We start from the raw sequence: 21,358 nt of genomic DNA, 5'->3' as shown, positions 1-21,358 counted from the left end.
CCCATTTTCAGCTGCATCTTGAGTGCAGATGACAGAGAAAGAAAGTGTGACCTGCCAGAGCAGAGGGGACAGAAAGCACAGAGTACGTTTCTCTCCTGCTGTGCTCTGGAGCTCTCTCCCACTGCACTTACAGAACAAGTGGCTGATTTCTCCCCAGGAGTTTGTCAGTCCTAGCAAAGGCAATTCCTCTGCATGGCTGGGCAGGTGAGGAAGGGACATAGTAATTTCTTTCCCACTGATGTCCCAAAATGCTTAAGATTCGGACCTGTTTTCCCGTTCTGAATATTGAGTGAGCTGGGTACATACTGTGCTAACACTGAACCTCTTAAAAATCCTCAGTGATTGAGTGACATGAAGCAGATAAATTATTCCTGCAGAGATGAAAGTTGATCAGATAAGCTTGGATACTGCACTAAAAAAAAAGAAGTAGTGCTTCTGGTCTCAGTCTCCAGGTATTTCCAACACTGAGGAACAGAAGAGTTTCTGGTTCATTAGAGGAATGACTGTTCAGCTTGAATCTAATAGTGATAGTGATGTGGCCAGAAATCTGAGCCAGAATAAATACATTAAACTTGGTATTTCTTTCATTCTTGAACTATGGCTCTGGTCTGTTAAATGCTTATTTCTCAAAGAATGTAATATTGAGTCACCAGAAGTGTAACACTGATGGGCACCGAAGCCCTCAGAAGTTCTCAGTGGTGCAGGTGGGAGAGTAGGAGAAAAGCAGCTTTGCTCAGCTCTCCTCAGTGAAGTCTGTCAGATTCTGCTGGCTCTCTGATCAGGCCTGAGGTGCTTGGGTGTGATGACAGGATTAGTCATGACCAGGATGTTATTTGTCCTGGAGATACAGCTGTGCTTTGTACTTGGATAATGAGTGTCTCAACAGGGAAAGTTTGGGCATTCTTCAGAGACGCAGCAGGAAAGAGGGTAAAGATCTCTCCTTGCCTGGGTCTGCTGAATCCCAGTCCTCTCAGACACAGGATACAGGAATTGCTCCTCAACAGCTTCTCCCAAGAAGACAGGAGAGAAAGAAGGAAAGAAGCAGAGCTGTGGATTTGTGAGCCCTGCAGCTCCTGGAAAGCTCTCCCAATTCCCTTGTTCTCCTGCATCTCTGTGTTGCCCCAGGAGGTGTTCCCTGGCAGCAGTGACACTCCCCAAGTCCTTCAACAGAGGGTAAAAAAATCTTTCAGCCCTCACCAAAGCCCTCTTGGGATTTCTATTAAAAACACCCCAAAAGGCCAGCGAGTTCTGCCCAATAATTTTAATAACTGAGGAAACCATAGCGAGTGAGGACTACAAAATACAAAGCAGACGAGGAAAATGATGGCATAAAAGAGGGAAGGAACGGTGTCTGCAATGAGAAATAACAGCAAAATACACTTTGACAGAGGATATGGGTTCAGATATAACACACATGGTCACATACAACACTGCCTTAGGAACTGCACACACAGATACTCATTATACTGGGGATTTTCACAGCGCTCCATTTCATCCCAGATGACAAGCAAATGGATGTTTTTACTCTCTTACATAAATTCTTGTGCACACAACATCATCAGCACCAAAGGTCTGGAAAAGAAATAGAAATCAATCAGAAGAGATGGAACCAGCAAACATTTAACACCATTTTTTAAAGTTCTTTTTACCATAGTAGCTAGTTCTTCAGCAGAAATACATTTTCCTTTTGACAGATGAGAGTAGAGAAAGAAGTCATTTTGGAAGAGGAATGCAATTTAAGTGACCTTTTTCCCAAGGCACAATGAATTTTGTCAGAATGATAAATGATGCAGAAATTCCCTCCTTCTATAGTTTCTTGGCATGCATTTATAAATAAACATGAGAAAAGAAAGAGAATCTGGAATGTAACGTTGTTATATTTAGAGGCAGTTGCAGCACTTTGAACTGGCAGTGGTGAGGGTGGAATCCAGAGGGCATGCTGAAAAGGTATTCTTTGGTCTTTGCAGGTATAAAACAGAGGAGTTCAAATGAAGTCCTTGGAGCAATGCTGAAGACCAGGAGAATGTAGATCTATAACCTGGGGACATAAAGCTGCTGACACACCATGCCAGGACACCAGAATTCTCTCTCCCAAGCTGTAGATGTGGGCAGTGCCAGTTACAGCCTTCCTCCAGGATACTGTGACCTTAACAAGAGGATTTGTTAAATGTGATAAGGATCTGAAAGGAAGGTGAGATGATGAAGAAAAATGTAGTGGAGCTCAAACTCAACTCAGATGACTGAACACCTCTGAGATCTCACAAGCATCTGATGACTGCAGACATGAAAGGCACTGGCAGATGACAGACTACAGCCTCTTATCATCCTCTTTCTTACACCAGATTCAGCACCTCAGGGTACCCTGATTTTCCAGATACTTAGAGCTGGTGTTAAATGATGTTCTGATGTATCAGAGACTGAAAGAGACTTCTGAAAGACTTCTTTTCAGACTTCTGAAAATCTACATGTCTGAACTCACCCTGGGGCTCTCCCTTTAAAAGGCAATTCTACCCCAGCCATGCAGATTACCAGGACATTTAGGCAGGACAGTGACTGTGGCAGGTGTTTGTATGTCATTTCAGGTCTGGCAGGCTAAAACCTAAGCAAGCAATTCAACAAAGAAGGAAACAATGGGTGCAAGAGTGAGGAAATACTGACTTTAAAAAAAAAAAAATTCATGTTCAGCTGCACTGACAGACAGCTTTGAGCTCCCCACTAACGAGCTGTGAGGTGGGATATTTGGCTGTAATAGCTGCCAAGGTCTCACTGAAAAATATAATTAAGACCTACCCCCAGTGTGTTATGAAAATTCAGCTGTATTTTATTTGTTTGAATGTGTTCTATGCCTGTTTTGGCCAACAAACAGGACTTGGCTTTAACACTGACTCTAGCTTATATTTTGTTCACTTTATTGAGGGGAAAAGTCTGCTAGCATTTTTGAGAAACAGACTTTTAAAAATACATATAAAGAGATTATAATCCCAACCTTTATAAACATTTCTAGCTTACACACAAAAACATGTGAAAATGAATATAAAGGATGCACTTAGCTCTCTATTGCCCACAGCATCAGATACCTGTGCCTTTACTGTGTCTTCCTTCAGCACCTCCAAAATTATACACAAAGGTGAAATGATTTCAGCAGGAGCTTTGCCAGGGAAAGCAAATCAGGGTCAAGTCATCCAGGGTTTGAGGTTGTCTGTGGAGATGGGAAGATCACTCTGACAGTGAGTGTCTTTCTATGGTATGTTCAGGCACTTCTAAGCACAGTGAAGTGTGGGGCCCCTGCTGCTATTTCAACACAAATCATAAATAACAGTAAAACACTCTTTGTGTAGTGTTCTTCACGAGCTGGCACAGCCCCAGTCTGCCAGTTGGAGCTGCAGAGCTATGCAGCCACATCTTGGGATCTGTGGGTACCACATCAGTCAGTTCTAATGAGAAAAGCTGTAGCAGCAGTTTGCAAAACTCCTGTAACCTCCCTGGTAAATTTCTGTCTATTATTTTTGGAAATTAAGAGATAAATCCCTTCCCCTACACCTGTGCAACAGCAGTTATTCTCACAACAGGTCTGACTGTCTGGAAAAAAAAAAAAAAAGTGAGTGTGATTCAGGATGAAGCAGTTCAGTGTTGATGGTTTTGAATCTAGATTGGAAAGAAGTGGTAATTCCTGTCAGAACAAGCAGGCTTGGAAGATTTCAATGATCCAGAGGAGTAGAAATTCCTAATTAAAAAAAAACAAAAACAAAAACAAAATGAGCAGTCCTGGCTGAAGATCACTTTTGAGAGTGCATGCAGAAGTCCCCTGTTACCTGCTTGTGATTGACCAACCTGCAGAGGCAACTTGCAAAAAGAAGACAGAATACATCAGCAAACAAACGGAGAAAAGAAGATATGAAGTAAATGAGTCCTCAGAAAATTCTTTGTTCACATGCAAACATCCATGTTACCTAGAATAAAGATGTCAATCTTCACAATAAAGGCAAATTGCATATTTCCTCTCACATTCCAACTCCCATATGGTTTAGGACAGGTTGATCATGATGGGGCTGTAGCCACTGCAGGTGAAGCCCCCAGTTCCAAACTGGGGTGTTGCTAGGCCCATCACAAAATATCCAACCTGACTTTCTGCAGGAAATCAATCAACAGGGCCGTGCAAAACCAGGTCAGTTATTAAGGTACCTGAATGCTGGTAGATGTCTTTGAGAGCTGCTGTGTTATATGCTTTCCTCAGAGTCAAATGAATCACAGAATGACAGAAGGAAGAACCTGAGACAATGGGATCTCCCAGCAGAAGCCTTCAAAGCTGGTAAGCAGCAAACATCTAAGCTACAACTGATGTTATAGAGGCTCCATACAGGATCAGATGCATCCCAGATGTAAAGAGTTTTGGCTTCTTTCTCTGCTTCTATGCCTGGGCTGTGACCCAGACCAGGCTAGGCTGCAGATCCCTAAGCCCCCTTGTAGGTCTGCTCAAGGCAAATAGTGAATTAAAGCCTCAGGGCCAGGTAACACATATGTATGGACTGCTACAGGCTTCTGAACTTCTCTCAGGGCTGCCTGAATGAGGTCAGCATGAGTGAGCCCCCAGTGAGCTCAGCATGAATAAACCCTCCTTTGGATAACTGGTTTTATTTAAGATCTCTCCCCCAAAACTACAGAAAGGTTAAACACTTAGCTTCATGTTGCTCAACACAAGGCTTAGGCACATCACAACTCTCAGCATTTGGCTGCAGAATATCTTCCCAAAGCTGCATTGCCCCTTCTCCCCTGGTGTCTGCCATTTCAGAAGCCAGCCACATAGTTTTAAAAATGTTCACTCACTCATCTAGGCTCCACAGTTCACCACTTTTAATCAACTATGGCAAGATGTTTCTGGGGAGGGAATGTAGAATAGAAACCAAGCTTCAAACCCCCCCTAATGTTCTGATCTCTGACCCTTGCTATAATTGATTCTGAGAACCCCTGTGTGACAGGTGAACTGTGCAAAATGTGGTCTAAGGCTGTTTTTAAAGCCACTCTTCAGTAATCATCCACTTGAAAATGTTTGTGTGTTACAGATTAAGCTAAAATCTATAGAGGCATGAGCAGCCATGAAAGCAGCAGTGCAGACAAAGCCTGAATATAAATTTTCTCATTTGAATAGCTAACATTTGGAAGCAGCATCCTTTAACTTTGTAAAGAGCAGACCTTTTGTTCTTCTGACTTACTCAAGTGATTGATAGCTCATTAATGTCCCTGACGAAAACACACAGCAACAGCAAAAACATTAGAGAGTACAAAAGGGAAGAAAAAGCATATTAGAACAGATTTAATCCCAGACCTTCATTTTCAGACAAGTAAAGGAAATCTATCTTTTTGTCTTATATTCTGATCTTGACTGCTCACGTGCTACTCCAGTTGTAGCTTTTGAACGTGGAGTTAAAATGTAGATATGTACACATTGCAGCCTTAAAAGAAAATACAATATAATCTAAAGATCCAGTCAAGACAAAGAAATGTGCATTTGATGGGGATCTATCCTGTTCACCCTCCCTTGCTTGCATGTTCCATTTAATTTTTTTTTTTTTACCTACATTGTTCAGTACTTCTAAAAATGCAGTGCTGGGTTCTCAGCAAGAGCATCAGATGGGTTTAGAATAAAAAGCACTGAGGAGAGGAGTTGCAGTGTTCTAAGACATTCACACCACCTTTTTTATAAACCAGAGGTTGATTCTCTTCCTTTACTCAGCTGAAAGGACTCTTTCTACCAGGACTTTGGTCCTACATCTGCCAGTGTATGAGCCAAGTGTTATGATGGTACTAACAGGAGTAATCTCATTCCTCATGCTGCAAGGAGCTAAGGAGAACTAAAGGCAAACCTAACTGGCACCTGAAGGCAAAAAAAGGTAAAAAAGGTAAAAAAAAACCAAAAAAACCAACAACTTTGTAGCTTAGTAGCTTGTTCCCAGCATCTGTGTTCCAATGTGACATGGAAGACCATCACAATGCTGCAAGGGAAAATCTTTCAAGGACATAAGGAACTCTTATGCCAGGATTCAAAAAGGATGGATAATCAGGCAGTAATATGGTTTCTATTTTAGCTCAGTGGTAGTAATGAAAATTCAACACTGATTTAAAAAATTTTATTATCTGTGATAATAAATGCCTTTATTTAACATGCTGGGTAGAGGGGGGGGAAAAAAAAAGATATCCTCCCACTAGGAAAACGTCATAAACAAAAGGACCCCCTAAGCAATGCAGCATATTAGATCAAAATGGTGTGGCAAAGCTCCAACACTTATGCAGCCAGGATTAGCAGAGCAAAACTCATTCCTGACCCCCTGCCTGTTGCCCCAAGCCTTTTTTCCATTCATGCCTCAGTCTAATACAGCCTAGATTCTTGCAACTTCTTCTAAATGGGGTATGAGCTTTTTTGATTTCTTCTGTAGGGGACCCAAGAGGGGACTTCTTGGAAGATTTCTTTAGGTAGAGGATCAGAAGCAGAGATTGTGAAATAAATATTAACCTTACAGAGTTCCTGAACTGCTACATCAGGGGCTCTGCCCCATAAAGACAGCTGCCCAGCTCCAGACATCCAGAAGTTGACAAAAATGTGGTTTCCTTCTGCTGCCAGGATGGAAAGAGGGAAAGCTTCCCAAAGCACATCAGAAGGAGTAAAGGAACATAAAACATTTCGTAGGTAAGTAGGGAGGTTTGAGGAGTGTGAAGATGGGAACTGTTTGTAGTGCTATGGGCAGCAAAACCAAATGAGAAGGAATTTCAGGTTCTAAAGAACACTAACAAAGCTGAGTGGGTGGAAGAAGAAAAGAAAGGAAAAGACAAAGATTTCTTCTCACTGAGATCTTAGTTCTGAAGAAGTAAGATGTAAGTGGGGGGTTGCAGACCCAGATCCAAGGAAAATAATATAAGTAGAATCTTTCTGCACTTGATAAAAACTCAAACACAGCTGAAAGGCAAGAGATAAAAAGAGATCACAGGGTCTTCTCACTGAGAGCTCCTATTCCTACTTTGCTCCCTGCTAGAGCTGAGGAATACACCTCAGCCCATCTCTTCAGATGGTTAGCTTTCCAAGCCTGAATAAGGATCTGGAGGGAATATTCTGTGCTTCTAAAACTAGTGACCAAAGACAAGAAAATGCAGCCTCCATCACCCTCTTCTGCCTTCCTCCAAACAGCAGAACCTTCTGCTGCCTCCCAGAAGGGCTAATTGTGGCCATCTTAACTTTTCCAAAGGTCCTGAGACCTCACACTCAGCACCCTTACTCCCAGAAATGCCTCACTGATGTTTCTCTGGAATGTCAGAAGACTCTGAACATACTGATCCATGTATTTAGAAGATTTGTGTATTCAGTCCCACAACATGTCTTCAGGGGCCTGAAAACCTTTGTCCTGAAAACCAACTAATGGGCTAATATTTAATAAAGCACACGAGGCCATTGTGCTCCAGTTAAGAGGTAAGAGAATGGAACTGCATATCCTATTAAATCATAAAAGACAAAGAGGATGATCCAGGCCACCTGGAAGCAAACACTTTGCTTCATAATGGCTACAGGAAAATTGTACCTGGCAACCAATGAGCACAGCCTCAGCTTGCAGGAGAGGGGAAGGGGATCAGTCTGGGGAATTAGGAACCAGGAAAATTACTTGGGATCATGATGGGCTGAGCGTGAATTCCCAAACAAGAGTTAACATCATAATCTGCATAATAATCAGAATAATTTCAGGGAAGAGGTGGGAGATGAAGTCCGTGTGCATTAGGGGCTAGTCTGACTGCCAGCAAAACTCTGTGTAGTTCTGGGGTTCCCAGCTTAGAAAGGACTAATTTGATAAATTATGGGGAGGGGGGGATTATAGAAGCACTGAAAGAACATTTCAAGGAAGGCTCACTTCATATTGAAGGTCTCAAGGTCTTCCAGTGGTTTAGCTTAACAACAGGAAGGTTCTTCCAAGAACTGGCTTTATCAGTGTTGTTAAGAAATATTTGCAATACCAAACTTTAGGTATACTATTGAGGTGCTTTGATACACAACAAGTCATGGCTGGAGGTTGAATCTAGATATATAGAGATTAGAAATAATATGTGTTTTTTTGATGGTAAGCAACTTAACCAGTAAAATAAGTTATCAGGAGTTGTGACTGAGCTCCTACAAATGGAAATACTTGAATAAGAAGGATTTTTTTCTAAATAATATTCTAATTCAAAGAACAATTCAGAAAAGCTCAGCAGACTGTATTAAACAAGAAAATTGGTTAGATGGCTTGATAATTCACTCCGGTTTCTTAACCAACCTCATTCTTCTTGCCCAGCAGGGTAAGTTCATGTTGCTGATTGTAGAAGGAAATTGTGCTATGATTGGCTTTCTTGCTTTGTTTGGAGCAGTTCACTTTGCCTAGCAGCTGCCTCACTTGTTTGTAGTTTAAATGGTAAACTAATGCATTGTTAGAAAGCTGGAAAAATTAGAGCTGAAAATGCTTGTTGGGTTGTTTTTTTTTTTTCCCCACTGCACTATATATAAAGATGCAAAGCAGAGATCAAAGGACTTTGCCTCCTGGAGGTTTTTGATAATATGAGGGATTTCAGTGGTTGAGTCAAAAGAAATTATCCAGAATTGGAGCATTCATTCAGTAGAAACCACTGTGATTTCACCAACAGCATCCACCTCCTCCTAAGGGGTGAGAGAACAGGTCCAAAATGTCTGGAATAATATTAACAGCTTAAAAGCTTTCTGCTTCTACTTGCTTAGGCTTGGGTCCTGTTTGTGTTTCAGATGCAATCTTAAAAACAGAGCTCCGACTGCTTTAGAGAAACTGTTTTTAGAGGCTGTTTGTTTTCCAAAGTGCAGAGGTTTAGTTAGTGTGATAGTTTGAAACAAACCCCCCCTGCTTTGATGTTTTCTTACCCCAAACTCCAGCAGCCTGTCTTCCACGCCCAAACTGATGAGGCGTAACAGCCTAATCAACTCTTTAGCCACAATTCCCTGCTAGGAACATGTGCAACAAAATTATCCTGAACTCAAGGTGAACTGTGCTACTTGTAACTCAGAGAAACTGTGGCTTTCTCTACTCCTGGGTTATTGTTTCATGAATGTACAGGCACTAGAGAGAAAGGATTCAGTGGAGAGCACAGTGCTAGCAGAAATAAGTGCAAAATAAAGGAGTAAACTGCCCGTGATTGGTGGCATAAATGGTGAGGCAGCTGCAGAGGTGCTGCTCAGAATGCCTCCAGTAATCCTGCTGCCATATGGAAGGCACAGAGGAGAGGGGGGATGCTGGCTGACAGCAAGGGTGCAGTTTGGTGCATTGCTGGGATGAAGAAATGATGAAGAAATTGGGGAAAGTGGCAGAGATGGGGGAGTAGGAGTATGTTCATCATAAACAGAATGAGATCAGAGGATGCCACACCGTGTGATTGTGTATAAGAAGCAACATATTATGCACTTTGCCTAAAAAAGAAGGTTTTCCAGAAAGAAGGCCAAAGGCCTTGATCACCAGGGAAAATCAACAGTAAATTTATCAAATTCTTGAGTAGTTCTGTGAATTTACAGAGCAGAAATGGCCCGATTCTGATTATTCTAGCAGTAAAACCGTGGTAGAAGTTACAGCAACAAAATGCCAGCACATATCCTCATTATTTCTCAAAAGAAAACACAGCCAAAACACTGAAAAGAAAGGGTGATGTATGAGTTGTGCTGCAGAGGATTATGAAAATGGTAGTGCTCCAGATGTAATTAAGGGAGGAAAAACAGTAAGTCATGCTGGGTGGTAACAAAAACCTGTTAATATGGTGGGTTAATATGCTGGGTGGGTTCAAAGTTCTTACCAAGATCAGCTCATCATTAGCTAACTCTCGAGTCCAGTATGTTTTGGGGCCATCCCCCTCAATGAGAGTTTGTTTGCAATAGATCTTGTTTTCATTTTCCCAAGTGGCCAAACTCTGCAGACAAGAAAACCATTAGGAATAACATTAATTATACTCCCCAGCAGCATGAGGCAAGAGAGACAACAATGAGCAGTGGTGAGAATATCTGATGCAGTAAAGGAGCAACACATAGAGAAAGGCAAAGGGGAAAAGGTATCAGTGGAAACTCTGACATCAAAATCAAGGTGTGAAGGGGCATTTTGGAAATAGGTGTATATTAATATGAAAATAACTGCAAAAGTGTCTTTCCAGTGTTTCTAAATCAAAAAGTCACACAGTTTTAATAATAAAACTCTTGGTGTTGGGACGGATAATTTAGAAGCTTGTAATAACGTAGCATCTACATTCCCCAGCATCTTTGTACACCTGTGGTTTGCTCAGACATGTTTTTTCATCACTACAAAGTCCTGTAAAAGCATCAAGATTCATAGTATCATGTTGTGGTCATAAATAATGCAGCCTTTGTCACTTAGAACCTTCCATGCTATGTGGCACTGCTATAGCACACAATGCTAACAAACTGGAAGAAAACACAACTAAACTAAAGAAACTTTGTCACAATTCAAGCGTTTGCAATCTCACTTTTTTAAGGTTGTGGGTCTGGAGATTTGAAACATCCTTGGGCATTTTTAAAGTTACAAAACCACTGAAATATATGTAAAAAAAACCCAAAAACCCCAACCCCAAGCCCCATAGGATTTTGTTGAGCTTTCAGAAAAAGGCAAGCCCTGAGTTTGTTGCTTTTCATCCTAGCACTGAACTTATTACTCTGCAGTGCAATGGAACAGCTGTGCTGAAGGATGTCCTGTAATGAATGTGTAATTGCTTTGTAACTAGCACATGGCAGCCGTGCATTAATTAGTCTGTGATTGTACACAAATCCACACACATACAAACCTATAGCCATACAATCAAATTAACACTCCCCAGACTTTCCAAGGGGAAAAAAAAAAAACAAACCAAACTTACTTTGCTTTAAAATTAGCTGTTTACTTTATAAATATTTTTTCAAAACAATAGCTTTTTGAAGCCAACAAGCCAACTGAAATGGCAGCTGGAGAAGCCAGAAGCTCCCTCTTTGTCTGTATGAACAATGGATCAAGTTAGTTGGCAGACTCAAACCCTCCACCCCATAAAGTATATCAAAATCTATCACTGGTCAGCAACTTTGCCAGATATTGCAGATTACATTCTGAAGTACTATTTTATTATCTGTCAGTTTCTGCTCCGTGGCCACAGCTTGGTTCTATACACACAGCAGTACAACTTATTCCTGAGAGTGGACTATAAATAATTTCACAGCACATGGAAAAAATTTACTACTTCACAAAACACATTTCTTTCAGATTTTTCCAACTTTCATAGCTTACAGCTGTAATTATTGTTTTTCCATCTGCAGCAGTAAATCCTGCTCTAGAAAGAGGGTCACATTTATTGTGTATGCATTATGCATGAAGACACTAAAACACTACTTTTGCCAAACAAGATAAATTAACACAGCCAGCAACATTTCCTGGACAAACTGTTAAATATATGATAACTCATCCTAGAAGTGAAGTGGATGTTCAGAATGGTCACTGACCCCCAGAATCTGCCTCCCTTTTTCATAAATTTAAATTTAAGTTCACAGCAATTTCACTGGAAATGGTAAGTCCTGCATTTTCAGTGGTGCAAATGGCCTCAGAAGCTGGCCCAACAATTAGCAAAGTGGTGTTTTGGGAAGTATAATCATCACAGGATACTTCTGAAACTGTATTCTTCTTTGGGACTACACTCTGATGCTCCCTATTCACACTTTTATAACTGTGTTATAAGTGTGAGAGTACAGTGCCTGAGAAAGCCAGGCCCTTGACACTTTTTTTGAAATGCCAGGTATGATCACAGTCCATTCCTACAGCACCCTGGCTCCCACCTATCTACCCTGGCAAGAACCTGGTGTCAGACACTGCCACGGCCACAGCAAGGTGGAGGTACAGAGGCTGAGACACAGAGCCAAGCCCCCAGCACTGCAGTGGTCACCCTGTCACACACCTCTGCACAAGGAGAGGGTGTAATTAGGGCTGGTACAGCTCCAAGCCTGACTTTTCTGATCAGCCAAGGGCAGACTCCCACTTGCAATGAAAGAGGATTTCAGCCCCAAACTAACCACAGGCTGCCTGTGAGCTCATCTGATTCAGTTTAGGGCAAAAGTTATGTCAGGTTTGTGCACTAAATCCTGACTCTTGAGGTCTCTCTTGCTCCACAGTTCCCCGTGTCCCTGCTGGGGAGAGCTTTCACGGCAGCGGAGCTCTCTCCAGGGGGTAGGGAAGCAAAAAGGGCTGGACAAAACCCTGCCAGCCCAGGGCTAGCAAGCAGGTACTCAGCTCTGCCTTTGGGGTGCTCTGCCGTGCTCCGGTGCCTTCCGATTTCAGTTTCACCTTGCAAGAGGGAGAATCTCAGATGAGGGAAAAGAGGAGCAAGCCTAGCAAAACCACCCCGAAGAGTGACTCTAGGAAGAAGGTGAAGGGCAGCAATGCAACCGTCTGGGGACACCCACAGATGTGTTTGATTCCTCTGAAAAGAAGTCGGTACCACACACACACACACACGCCCCAGCTCCCCCTCCTACCCTGCACTTTCTTCCATCCACCGTCTCCTCCTCAAAGCTCTCCCCGATTTTGAAGTTGATCTCAGTGGTGCGGACAGTGGTGGAAGTTTTGATGTAGAACTGGTCCCCGTCCTGGCGGATCTCCACGTGGGGTTTAGAGGCGGCAGCCACCGCCACCTTCCTCAGCATGGCATTGACACCTGGGCGAAGCGGGGAGGAAGCACAGCTTGAAGTCGCCAGCCATGCCCGGCGCTGAGCTCGCCCAGCACCCGGAGGATCGAGGAGGGTCCGGCGGCACCCCCGGTACCCCACCCCCCCACCCGTGGGGTCCCCGTCGCGCAGGGACCCGCGGCTCCCGGGCAGCCACTGCCCAGACGCGGGGTCCGGCCGGGATGCAGCGGCATCCCGGAGCCCTGGGCTGGATCCCCGGGGTCCGCAGGTGAGGCTCTGCCCGCTCCATCGCCCCTCCCTGGGCAGCCGGGCTCGCAGCTCTCCCGGCACGGAGCTCTCCCGGGTGCCCGGCTCGGAGGCACCGGAGCTCGGCTCCGGTTTGCGGCCCCCCCCACCCCCTCACTCCAGAGACGTCGCCGTCCCTCACCCAGCGCCTTGAGGAGCTCGTCGAAATTCTCACTGCTCCTCATCTTCCAAGTGCCGGCGAAGTTGGGCATGGCGGGGACACTGCTACTGCTACTGCTGCTTCTGCTGCTGCTGCTGCTGCTGCTGCTGCTCGGGCTCCGGCTCCGGCACCTTCTGAGCGGGGCGGGCCAAGGCGGCGGCGGGGAGAGCGGGGCACACCCACCCGGCCCCCCACCCCTTCCCCCGGGGCCAGCACCAGCCGATAGGCAGCCTCCCCCCTCCCATCCATCCATCCATCCATCCATCCATCCATCCTTCTGTCCCTCCATCCATCACCGCCCGCCCGCTTCCCTCGCATCCCGCCAGCTGCCTCCCTGGGGCTTCCCGGGAAGGAGAGCCCGACTGTCACTTGTCCCGCAGCTGGGGTGGACAGAGAAGACTTAATGAAGGGCTCCGGAGGCAAGCAGGGGAAGGAGAGGGTAATCTAAGGACGAGCAGCCTCTCCGGGCTCACGCCGGGCTGATGCCCATCACGGCGGGGCCGAGGCACCGAAACTCCGCGTCCCCACTCCCCGCACGCAGCCGAACCACTCGAGTACCAACCAACCCGCCCCCAGAGCTGCAAATCTGGACCAGCACCAGGCCAACCGGGTACCGGGGAGACCGGTGAGGAACTGTCACTGCCCCCTGATCCAAACCTGTCCCTCTGAGAAGGCTGAAGGCCAAAGACACGCGTGATGTCTGCAGAGACCCACGGGCCCAGCCACGCACTCCCTCGCTGCTCCGTGGCACTTCTGGCCCTCGGAAGATGCAGCTGTGGAACCAGAAAGTGTTCCTACCTCATCAGAAAGCACAGTGAGCAGGGTGATCACAAGCACCTCAAGCTGTTTCACACTTACTGAAATTAACACCAGCCTGCTGAAGATTTATTTCAGCTCTGCCTCTGCCTTGTCCCGGCCATTGCCACCGTTTTTGCTTTAAATCCCTCAGTTTCGGGTCAAAGATGCTAGACTGAAGTTCCTGATTGCAGCTGATTAAGGGGAACAGAATCTGGCAGATGAAGGCATATGGGGTTTTTCTGCTGCTGTTGGGCATAAGGGACTTCTCAAAATACCCAGAGGTCTGTGATTTCCCACTCGGAACGGAGCCAGATGTATTTTAATTTTAATTCTTTTTAATTAAGGCAAACCTTGGCTGAGCCAGTTTCGTGCTACAGTCACAGCTACCCCTCACTTGTTAGCCTCACTCTGTAAAAGGAGCAAGTTGGTTATTTGAGGTATGTAGAAAATGGGTTCACTCCTGGAAAATGTACGGATCTGGGAGATGCTTGAGCCATATGGTAGGCAGGGTTCTCCAGTTCCTCTGTGCTGAAATTTGCTCTCATTTTCTTACCCCAGGAAGAATTTTACCTGAGTAAGAACTACAGAGCAGAACAAAATATTTATCTGCTGATAGTATATTTTTTTCCTACTGATTTCCCCCCCCTCCCCATCTTTTCAGGACACCCTGGAGAGCTGGCATAGTTCTCTAACTGAAATATTTAATGGAAAATGTGGGGTTTTTTTCCAGGAAATTAAAATTTTAGTGAGGGATATCTGTTTCCAATAACAGGGTTTCTCTTAAAAAAAAAAAAAAAGAAAAAAGAAAAAACCCAAACAACTACCAAACAACCTCAAACAAAAGAGAGCATGAAACCTTTTTTTTTTTTTTTTCAGTTTTTAGGAAATGACAAAAGAATTACCCCCATCTGAAATACTTTGTTTACAGATTTCCAATCACCTCAGAAAAAATCCAAACCAAAGGAATGAAAAAAACCCTTGAGAAAAATAAACCAGCCCAGACATACAAATCATTTCCCTATTGCAGTTAGGTTCAAGTCTTAACAAATAAAAGGCTGCAGGCCCCACAAACCCATACGAAGCCTGTGCATTGCTAGGAAACAATGAAAGGCCCTGCCCAGCCCCTCAGCTTCAACTCCCCAGTTGTGCATCTGGAAACACAGCACCACGACCCAGGCTTGCTTCTAAAATCCCCCAAAATCTGTACACATGGAGCCCAGTGGAAGGATAAGGCTCACTTCTTGTAGGACTTAGCTGCTTATGATAAGTGTGTGCAGCATCAGCCAGAGAGGAACCACCTATCTCTGCACAGGAAAATAAACTGGCCCAGAAGATACTTTATTCTTTAAAGGACCTTTTAAGTCCCACAAGTTTTCTTTCACTTGCTGCACCACTGATACTAACAAGTAGATGTTAGCTGTGAGAGTGCTTATATGATGTAGGACTTGTTTTCTAGGTGTTGTCATCAACCTGTTTTCCTGAAGATCAGGAGAGAGCCTTCAGAATACCCTTCACATCTAGCAAGTGTGGCAAGCTGGAAGGAACAAAGGCCTCTGGTCAGTCAAGGCTTTTTCTTGCAATGGCAGCACATGGAGCTGTTACCAAAGTACATTCTGATTTCCAAGATTTTATTTCCAGTACATGCTAGACACAGGCATGTGCTGTTCCAGTGCCAATGGCTTCCCTCTCACCAGGAGCTCCTCATGGATACAGAGCAGTTGAATTGATCACCAACAGCCATTCCTGTTCCTCCTTTGCCCTTTTTCGTTGTATGCTGCTTACCTTCCCTTTTAAATAACTTATGTTTCCCTCTCTGTCTCAAAAAATATGCCCTTGTGTTTCTCTGGTCTCACTAATTCTATGAAAATCGAGCAGGAGTTGAACTCCAAACTCACACCAAACCTAACTTCAACAGAAGTTTAAAAGCAAAACCAACTTTTTTATTCCAGTCCCTCAAGACAGCTAAAGCTCAGTGAGAGAAATGCTCTTCTGATTTTCTCATCTCGTGGTTTATGAAAATACTGTGGATTGTAACCCCACTGCTCTGTGGAGTGGATAACCCCACTCAGATTGGTAAGGCAACAGAGTGAGACAGAACTGAAATGGCAACAAACTTCACACTGGTTATGTACCAGTTACACCAGTTAATTATTCACATGATGGGGACACAAAAGTCTCTGAGAGCTGAGTTCTTATTTTACAAGTTGTGATCATATTGATGCTATTAGGTTCATTTGCATGTGGAAGTTTTCAGAGGAAAAGGAAGAAAAAGATAAGGAAGTAAATAGGGAAAGAAGCTTAAAAGGAAAGGAAAGAGAGGTGGGATGTAAGAGCCATAAATAATAGAGCACTGTTCCAATTAAGAAAATTAAGAGGGGGAAGAATATGAATTAAGATCAGTTTACTGCATGTCTTGGATCACCCAAATGAAGGACAGAAATAATATCACTGTGGCAGATATGACTCAAATTTCTACTGTTGTAAAGTGAAGGGAGCTCCACTGAGATCTGAAAGAGATACTGATTTATATGAGCTGAGAATGCTGCCTGTGGATTTTAACTCGACTCCCAGATCCTTATCCTAGCCCAGCAGCAAGAGATGTTTATCAGGTCATGCTGAAATAACCCAGACTTAAGACTTTCCTTGCAGTCTCCTCCTGTATGTAATTTCCCCATTAATGTTAAGCAAACCAGTTTGATCTTCCAAACAACCCCCTCAGCACTTTTTCCCCTTGGCACTTATTTTCTTTACCTGAATCCCCTAGGGCTGATCTTTTCCTGCAGATGGCCCTGATTAATCTTCCCAACAGTGCCCTTAAGACAAAAGAAAGTAATATATGTACAGATGGGACTGGGGCACTCCATCATCCATCCAAATAAGTGACCACTAATGTGACTAAAACTATCCCCTTGAGGTTATTGACTGACCACTGTCAAGTCATGCCAGGCTCAGTGTAAACAATAAATTTTATTTCCTAAGGTGGCACCCTAGGAAAAAAAAAAAAAAAGATTGGTTTGAGGGAGAATATAATAAATTATTTCTGACATGAATAAATTATACAACTAGGAGGCAAATTGCCATCGTAAATTTACCTGCCACATTAATTTACCCTGGGACTCCAGCATGACAATAGGTGAAATGCAATATGAGTGTTGACAGAGTAAACAGCATTTCTGCAGGGTTGCCTTGGGTCTTCTACTGCATCCTCATGAAGCTGAAAGAACACCCAACTATTCCCAAGCTAAAATGCTAGAGGGATTTCCAGTCCTAAGTTGTCTTTTTGTTTTTTGAGAACTAAGTAACATGAATGTAAATTAATTCTTGCATTATTAGGGGTGGACAGTACAGTGCTGGCCAGTTTTATGCTCATTAAGAAAAATACATTATCATCTTGAGACTTTCCCTATAATATTCCTTTTCAAGGGGAACTAACTGCTCTGTGTTCACCTCTATAGTCAAGCTTTAAGCTGGCCACCTGCTTTCTATCTTCTTTCCTGAAGAAGGTTACAATAAAATTGTGATTTTTTTTCTTTTTTCTTAACCAAAGAAAACAAAGGGAGTTTGACTGTCTTTTCACTTGGGCATTAATTCTGCAGACCACTCAGCAATTTGATCCTGATCCAGCAATGTGTAGTAGCAATGCTAGTAACATAATAACTGTGAACTGTGTTTTAGAGGTGCTCGTGGGTATGTTTTCCTGGGCTGGTACCAGAATAAACCCACAAATATCAGTGGAGAGGAAAATCAAGATCACTCAGTCTCAGACTAATATTCTGTCTGTAAAATAAATTAGTTTAGATCACTGCTGTGGAAAACCACTTACCAACTGCTAAGGAGTTGTGCAGAAGGCTCATACTGAATAACCAACATCCAATAAAGATTTTTAGGAGCTGGACCTTTTAACCTCCATGCACAAAATTTGAGGTCTGACTGAGAGTGTTAGGAACATAACTGACATTACCTTCTGACCAAACTGTCCAGAAGTCATCAGCTGCCTTGAACATTTCCTGCCTCCCAAAAGTCAGATTTGGCATGTGGCTTGGCTGCTGAAAGGGAGTTACCAGTCCCTGAGCCCCTTTGGTTCAGATAAAGCAGCAGCTCTGAAGGAACATTAACAATCTGCCAAGTTTAAAATGCAGGCTTGTATGAACAGGAAAAAAAATCCAGTCACATGATGGAGCAGAGATTTATGTTTTGTTGGGTAAAAGAACCTATTTCAGAAAGAAAAAGAAAAGAAGAATTTATTGCATTTCAGAATCCATGACAGTTGAGAATGGCCTGGGGGGGAAAGTCACCCTCTGTGAAGAGCCTTACTCATCTTTCAGTGGATGTGCATCAAGGTTGGCTCTCTGAACATCCTGCAGAATCCCCAAAGGTTTCTGACAAACTAACAAAATCCAAGCGTCCTTTTCTCTTTCCCCAGCCTACCCTTTACTGAAAGAACTTAAATGAAATTAATGAAATTGAGCTAAATTGAATTAATGAATGACTGAAATAAATGAAATTAAACTTCAGACTGATTTAACTAATTTTGGGGAAGCTTCTCTTCAGCCCTTGCCTCAGACAAGACAATGAACAGCTCTTTAAGCAGTAAGGTCACCTGCTCTTCCTCACAGGCCCCCTAAAACAAGGGCCAGGATGAGAGAGCAGAGGTGGTCACAACAAATAGCTTAACAATGCTTAAAATTGAGAGTGGTGGCTCTGTGTGTGACACAGCCTGGCTTTGATGTTTCAGACTGTGACACTGCTGAAGTTTGGTTGTTAGAGTGGAAACCACCTATAATAACTAACGCAGAAAAGTGTTTTGGTTTTGTTTTCTGGGTTTTGTTTGGTTGTTTGGTTTGGTTTTTGTTTCATTTGGGTTTTTTGTTTGTTTGGGGGTTTGGGGATTTTTTTTTTTTGGTTGTTGTTTTTTAAATGGGGGGTGAATCATAACATTAGAAAGCAGATGTTTTCATAGTGGCTTTCAGGAACTCTGCAGCTCTCTTTGCTTGAACAAAAGGCATTAACAGAGCTGTAGCTGTCAATATAAAAGTAATCAAACTGTGTCAGCTCTCCTCTGAAGACACCACAGGTCTATTAAAGATTTACTCAGGCAGATGGACCAAGCTGGTGCTTGGATAACCTGAGGTATTGGAGACTTTTAAAGGATCTTTGTCTCCAGGGATAGAGGAGCAGGTTATTTTTTCCAAATGTCCAGAAGAAGAATGAGTGAATTCAAAGGAATATATTCTCATTTAGGTCTGGACTGAGCTCCCAGCAGGGCCATGTCCTGAAGCTATAGAGGCCACACCATTTGCACAATCCTAGGTTTTCCTCTGGTGCCCTGACCTTTGTGTGTAGGCTAAATTCAAAATCTTTGCACAACATCTTGCAGACAAAAAGAAGATGAAGAAAAGTCTTTTTCCCTTTCCTAACAAAGCAGGGGACTTAGCATTCCACGTAAATCAGAACCAGGAAATTGGGATCTCACCCCTTGGTCCAGTTTAAAATTCCAAATGTTTTTGGGAAGTTTTTCATCAGCCTATTTCAAAGTCTAAAGGTTTGGAGTCCTTATCAATACAAGCAACTGCAGCTCTGCCAGCTCCAGTGAAAGCATGACAACTTCTACTATTGACGATGAGGTCTAGAAATATGTAAGCTGGAGGTCTTTTAACTCCTAACAATCCTTCTCCCATCTTTGTTTTGTCCTGCTAAGCTTTGCTCAGAAAATGACCTTGAGTACAACTGCTCCTTCCATTGTTAACCCTCTGACCTTCTAAACTAACATCCTTTGCTCTTTCTAATTCTGAAGGTTTCTGGGGCTTATTAACTAAACAGGCCAAGTGACTGTTCCCAACTGAAACCAGAGTCCCTGACAAGGAGGCCATTGTTTTCCAGGCTTCCTCCCTGGTACTAGATCTGCAGATTTCAGACTGAAAGGAAAAATGCAGACATTCTTTGTCTAAACATTATCTGGAAAGCATCAAGATAACTCAAGGCACTTCCTCATCATTTAAGATTTGGGGAGTCATCTCCAGGGGCCTAAGAGATTATGTCCACAATTTTCAAACTTGGATGCTGAAATCTGAGGCAAACTCTGTGCTGAAATATCTAAATGAGAGAACCTCAGCCTTCAGAATTAATAATAATTTGAACTCCCACTGCTGTCAGTGAAAGGAGAGGGTACTCAGCACCTCTATGAACAGCAATATTTTCACTTCTGTGCCTCACTATAATCTTAGATTTCTTAGCTGAAAGCAAACAGATTTGGAAAGTATGAACAAAATTCTCAGCAGGTGATGCTGTTCTTAGGCTCCTAAATTCCCAGTTTAGTATTCACAGGATTTTCAAAAGTACTTCTGAGCAAGGCACCTACTTTTGAAAATCCTTTTCTTTTTCTTTAGGTAAGCCATAAAAAGTCTGCTGTTATGAACGACCACTATGAATGGCTGTACAGGCTGAGGGGTCTTCATGCTATAACACCCTCTGAAAAAGCAGAGATTCTGACCCAGATTCAGGGCCATACTGCTGGTGGCTTCACTCCCTTTGGAACAGCAGGCTAATTCACATCCATGCAACCCATTAGGACAAATAAGGCACTTTCTACAGAACTGTCTCATTTTCTCTGTCTCCCTTTCCCAATGGAGCTCATTCAAAAACCTAAGAAATACACTCGGCATGTCTCAAAAGGGATTTGAACTCCTCTTAAAAGATAATGGTAGTCAATTTACTGGAGTCCTGAGGAGGCCGAAGTTCCTCCCATCAGCACCACCTAGTGCAGAGCATGCTTCATGTCACTGCACCCAGACGCAGCTCCTTAGCTCTTCCATCTGTATCCCAGATGCATTCAGCCTCGGGCAGTTTCCTGTGAGCATCTCGCATCAATAATGTTAACAGGAAAAACATTGGAGAAGGTCAGGATATTATGTCAAGTCATTTCAAGCTATCAAATCTCAAAGTAAGGTTGGGCAAAACACTACCCCTGCACTTCAGGAGTGGTGCATTTCATTTATGTTTTCATAAAAGCTGGCACACAAACGATGGAAGGTTTATAATATTGGTGCACAATTAAAGGGGAATTGCTAAACTTTAAAGTTGGTGGTGAGGATGTGATCTCTGCTTTTCAGAACAGAGGGGACAGAAAGAGGGGTCACAGTGAAGTGAAGCTGCAGGGTTACTGAAATTTTTACTGTAATGGAATCTCAGTTTAATTTGCAAAGAGCATCAACATCCTTCCATCTCAGAAGTCTGAATTGGAATCCCAAATCACAGATTTCAGAGCAAAAGCTAAACTCTTCCTTTTCACCATTAATTGCTGTGAGGTCACTGACTAAAGAGCATTCTCCTCATCTGAACTCAATTTCTGCCACCAGAATTTCAGATGGTTATGGGTCTCCAACACATACAAGAGATTCTCCCTTTTTTAAGAGGCAAATTTAAAAAAAAAAAACCAG

General features: G+C 43.2%; 1 protein-coding gene across 1 annotated transcript; it reads right to left on the bottom strand.

Annotated features, from left to right (window-relative positions):
- Nucleotides 1-1,245: 1,245 nt before the first annotated feature.
- On the bottom strand, nucleotides 1,246-13,332 carry CRABP1 (cellular retinoic acid binding protein 1). The gene is made up of 5 exons (XM_030457027.1): nucleotides 13,230-13,332; nucleotides 13,107-13,192; nucleotides 12,530-12,708; nucleotides 9,823-9,936; nucleotides 1,246-1,572 (listed from the first exon to the last, which is right to left on the bottom strand). The coding sequence occupies exons 2-5, from the start codon at nucleotides 13,174-13,176 to the stop codon at nucleotides 1,522-1,524; spliced, it is 414 nt and encodes a 137-aa protein (XP_030312887.1). The 5' UTR covers nucleotides 13,177-13,192; nucleotides 13,230-13,332; the 3' UTR covers nucleotides 1,246-1,521.
- Between the last annotated feature and the right edge of the window lie 8,026 nt (nucleotides 13,333-21,358).

Source organism: Calypte anna, chromosome 10 (genome assembly GCF_003957555.1).
Source record: "Calypte anna isolate BGI_N300 chromosome 10, bCalAnn1_v1.p, whole genome shotgun sequence".
Lineage (NCBI taxonomy): Eukaryota > Metazoa > Chordata > Aves > Apodiformes > Trochilidae > Calypte > Calypte anna.
Note: the sequence above shows the minus strand (reverse complement) of the source record. Positions and strands in the feature narration are given on the sequence as shown.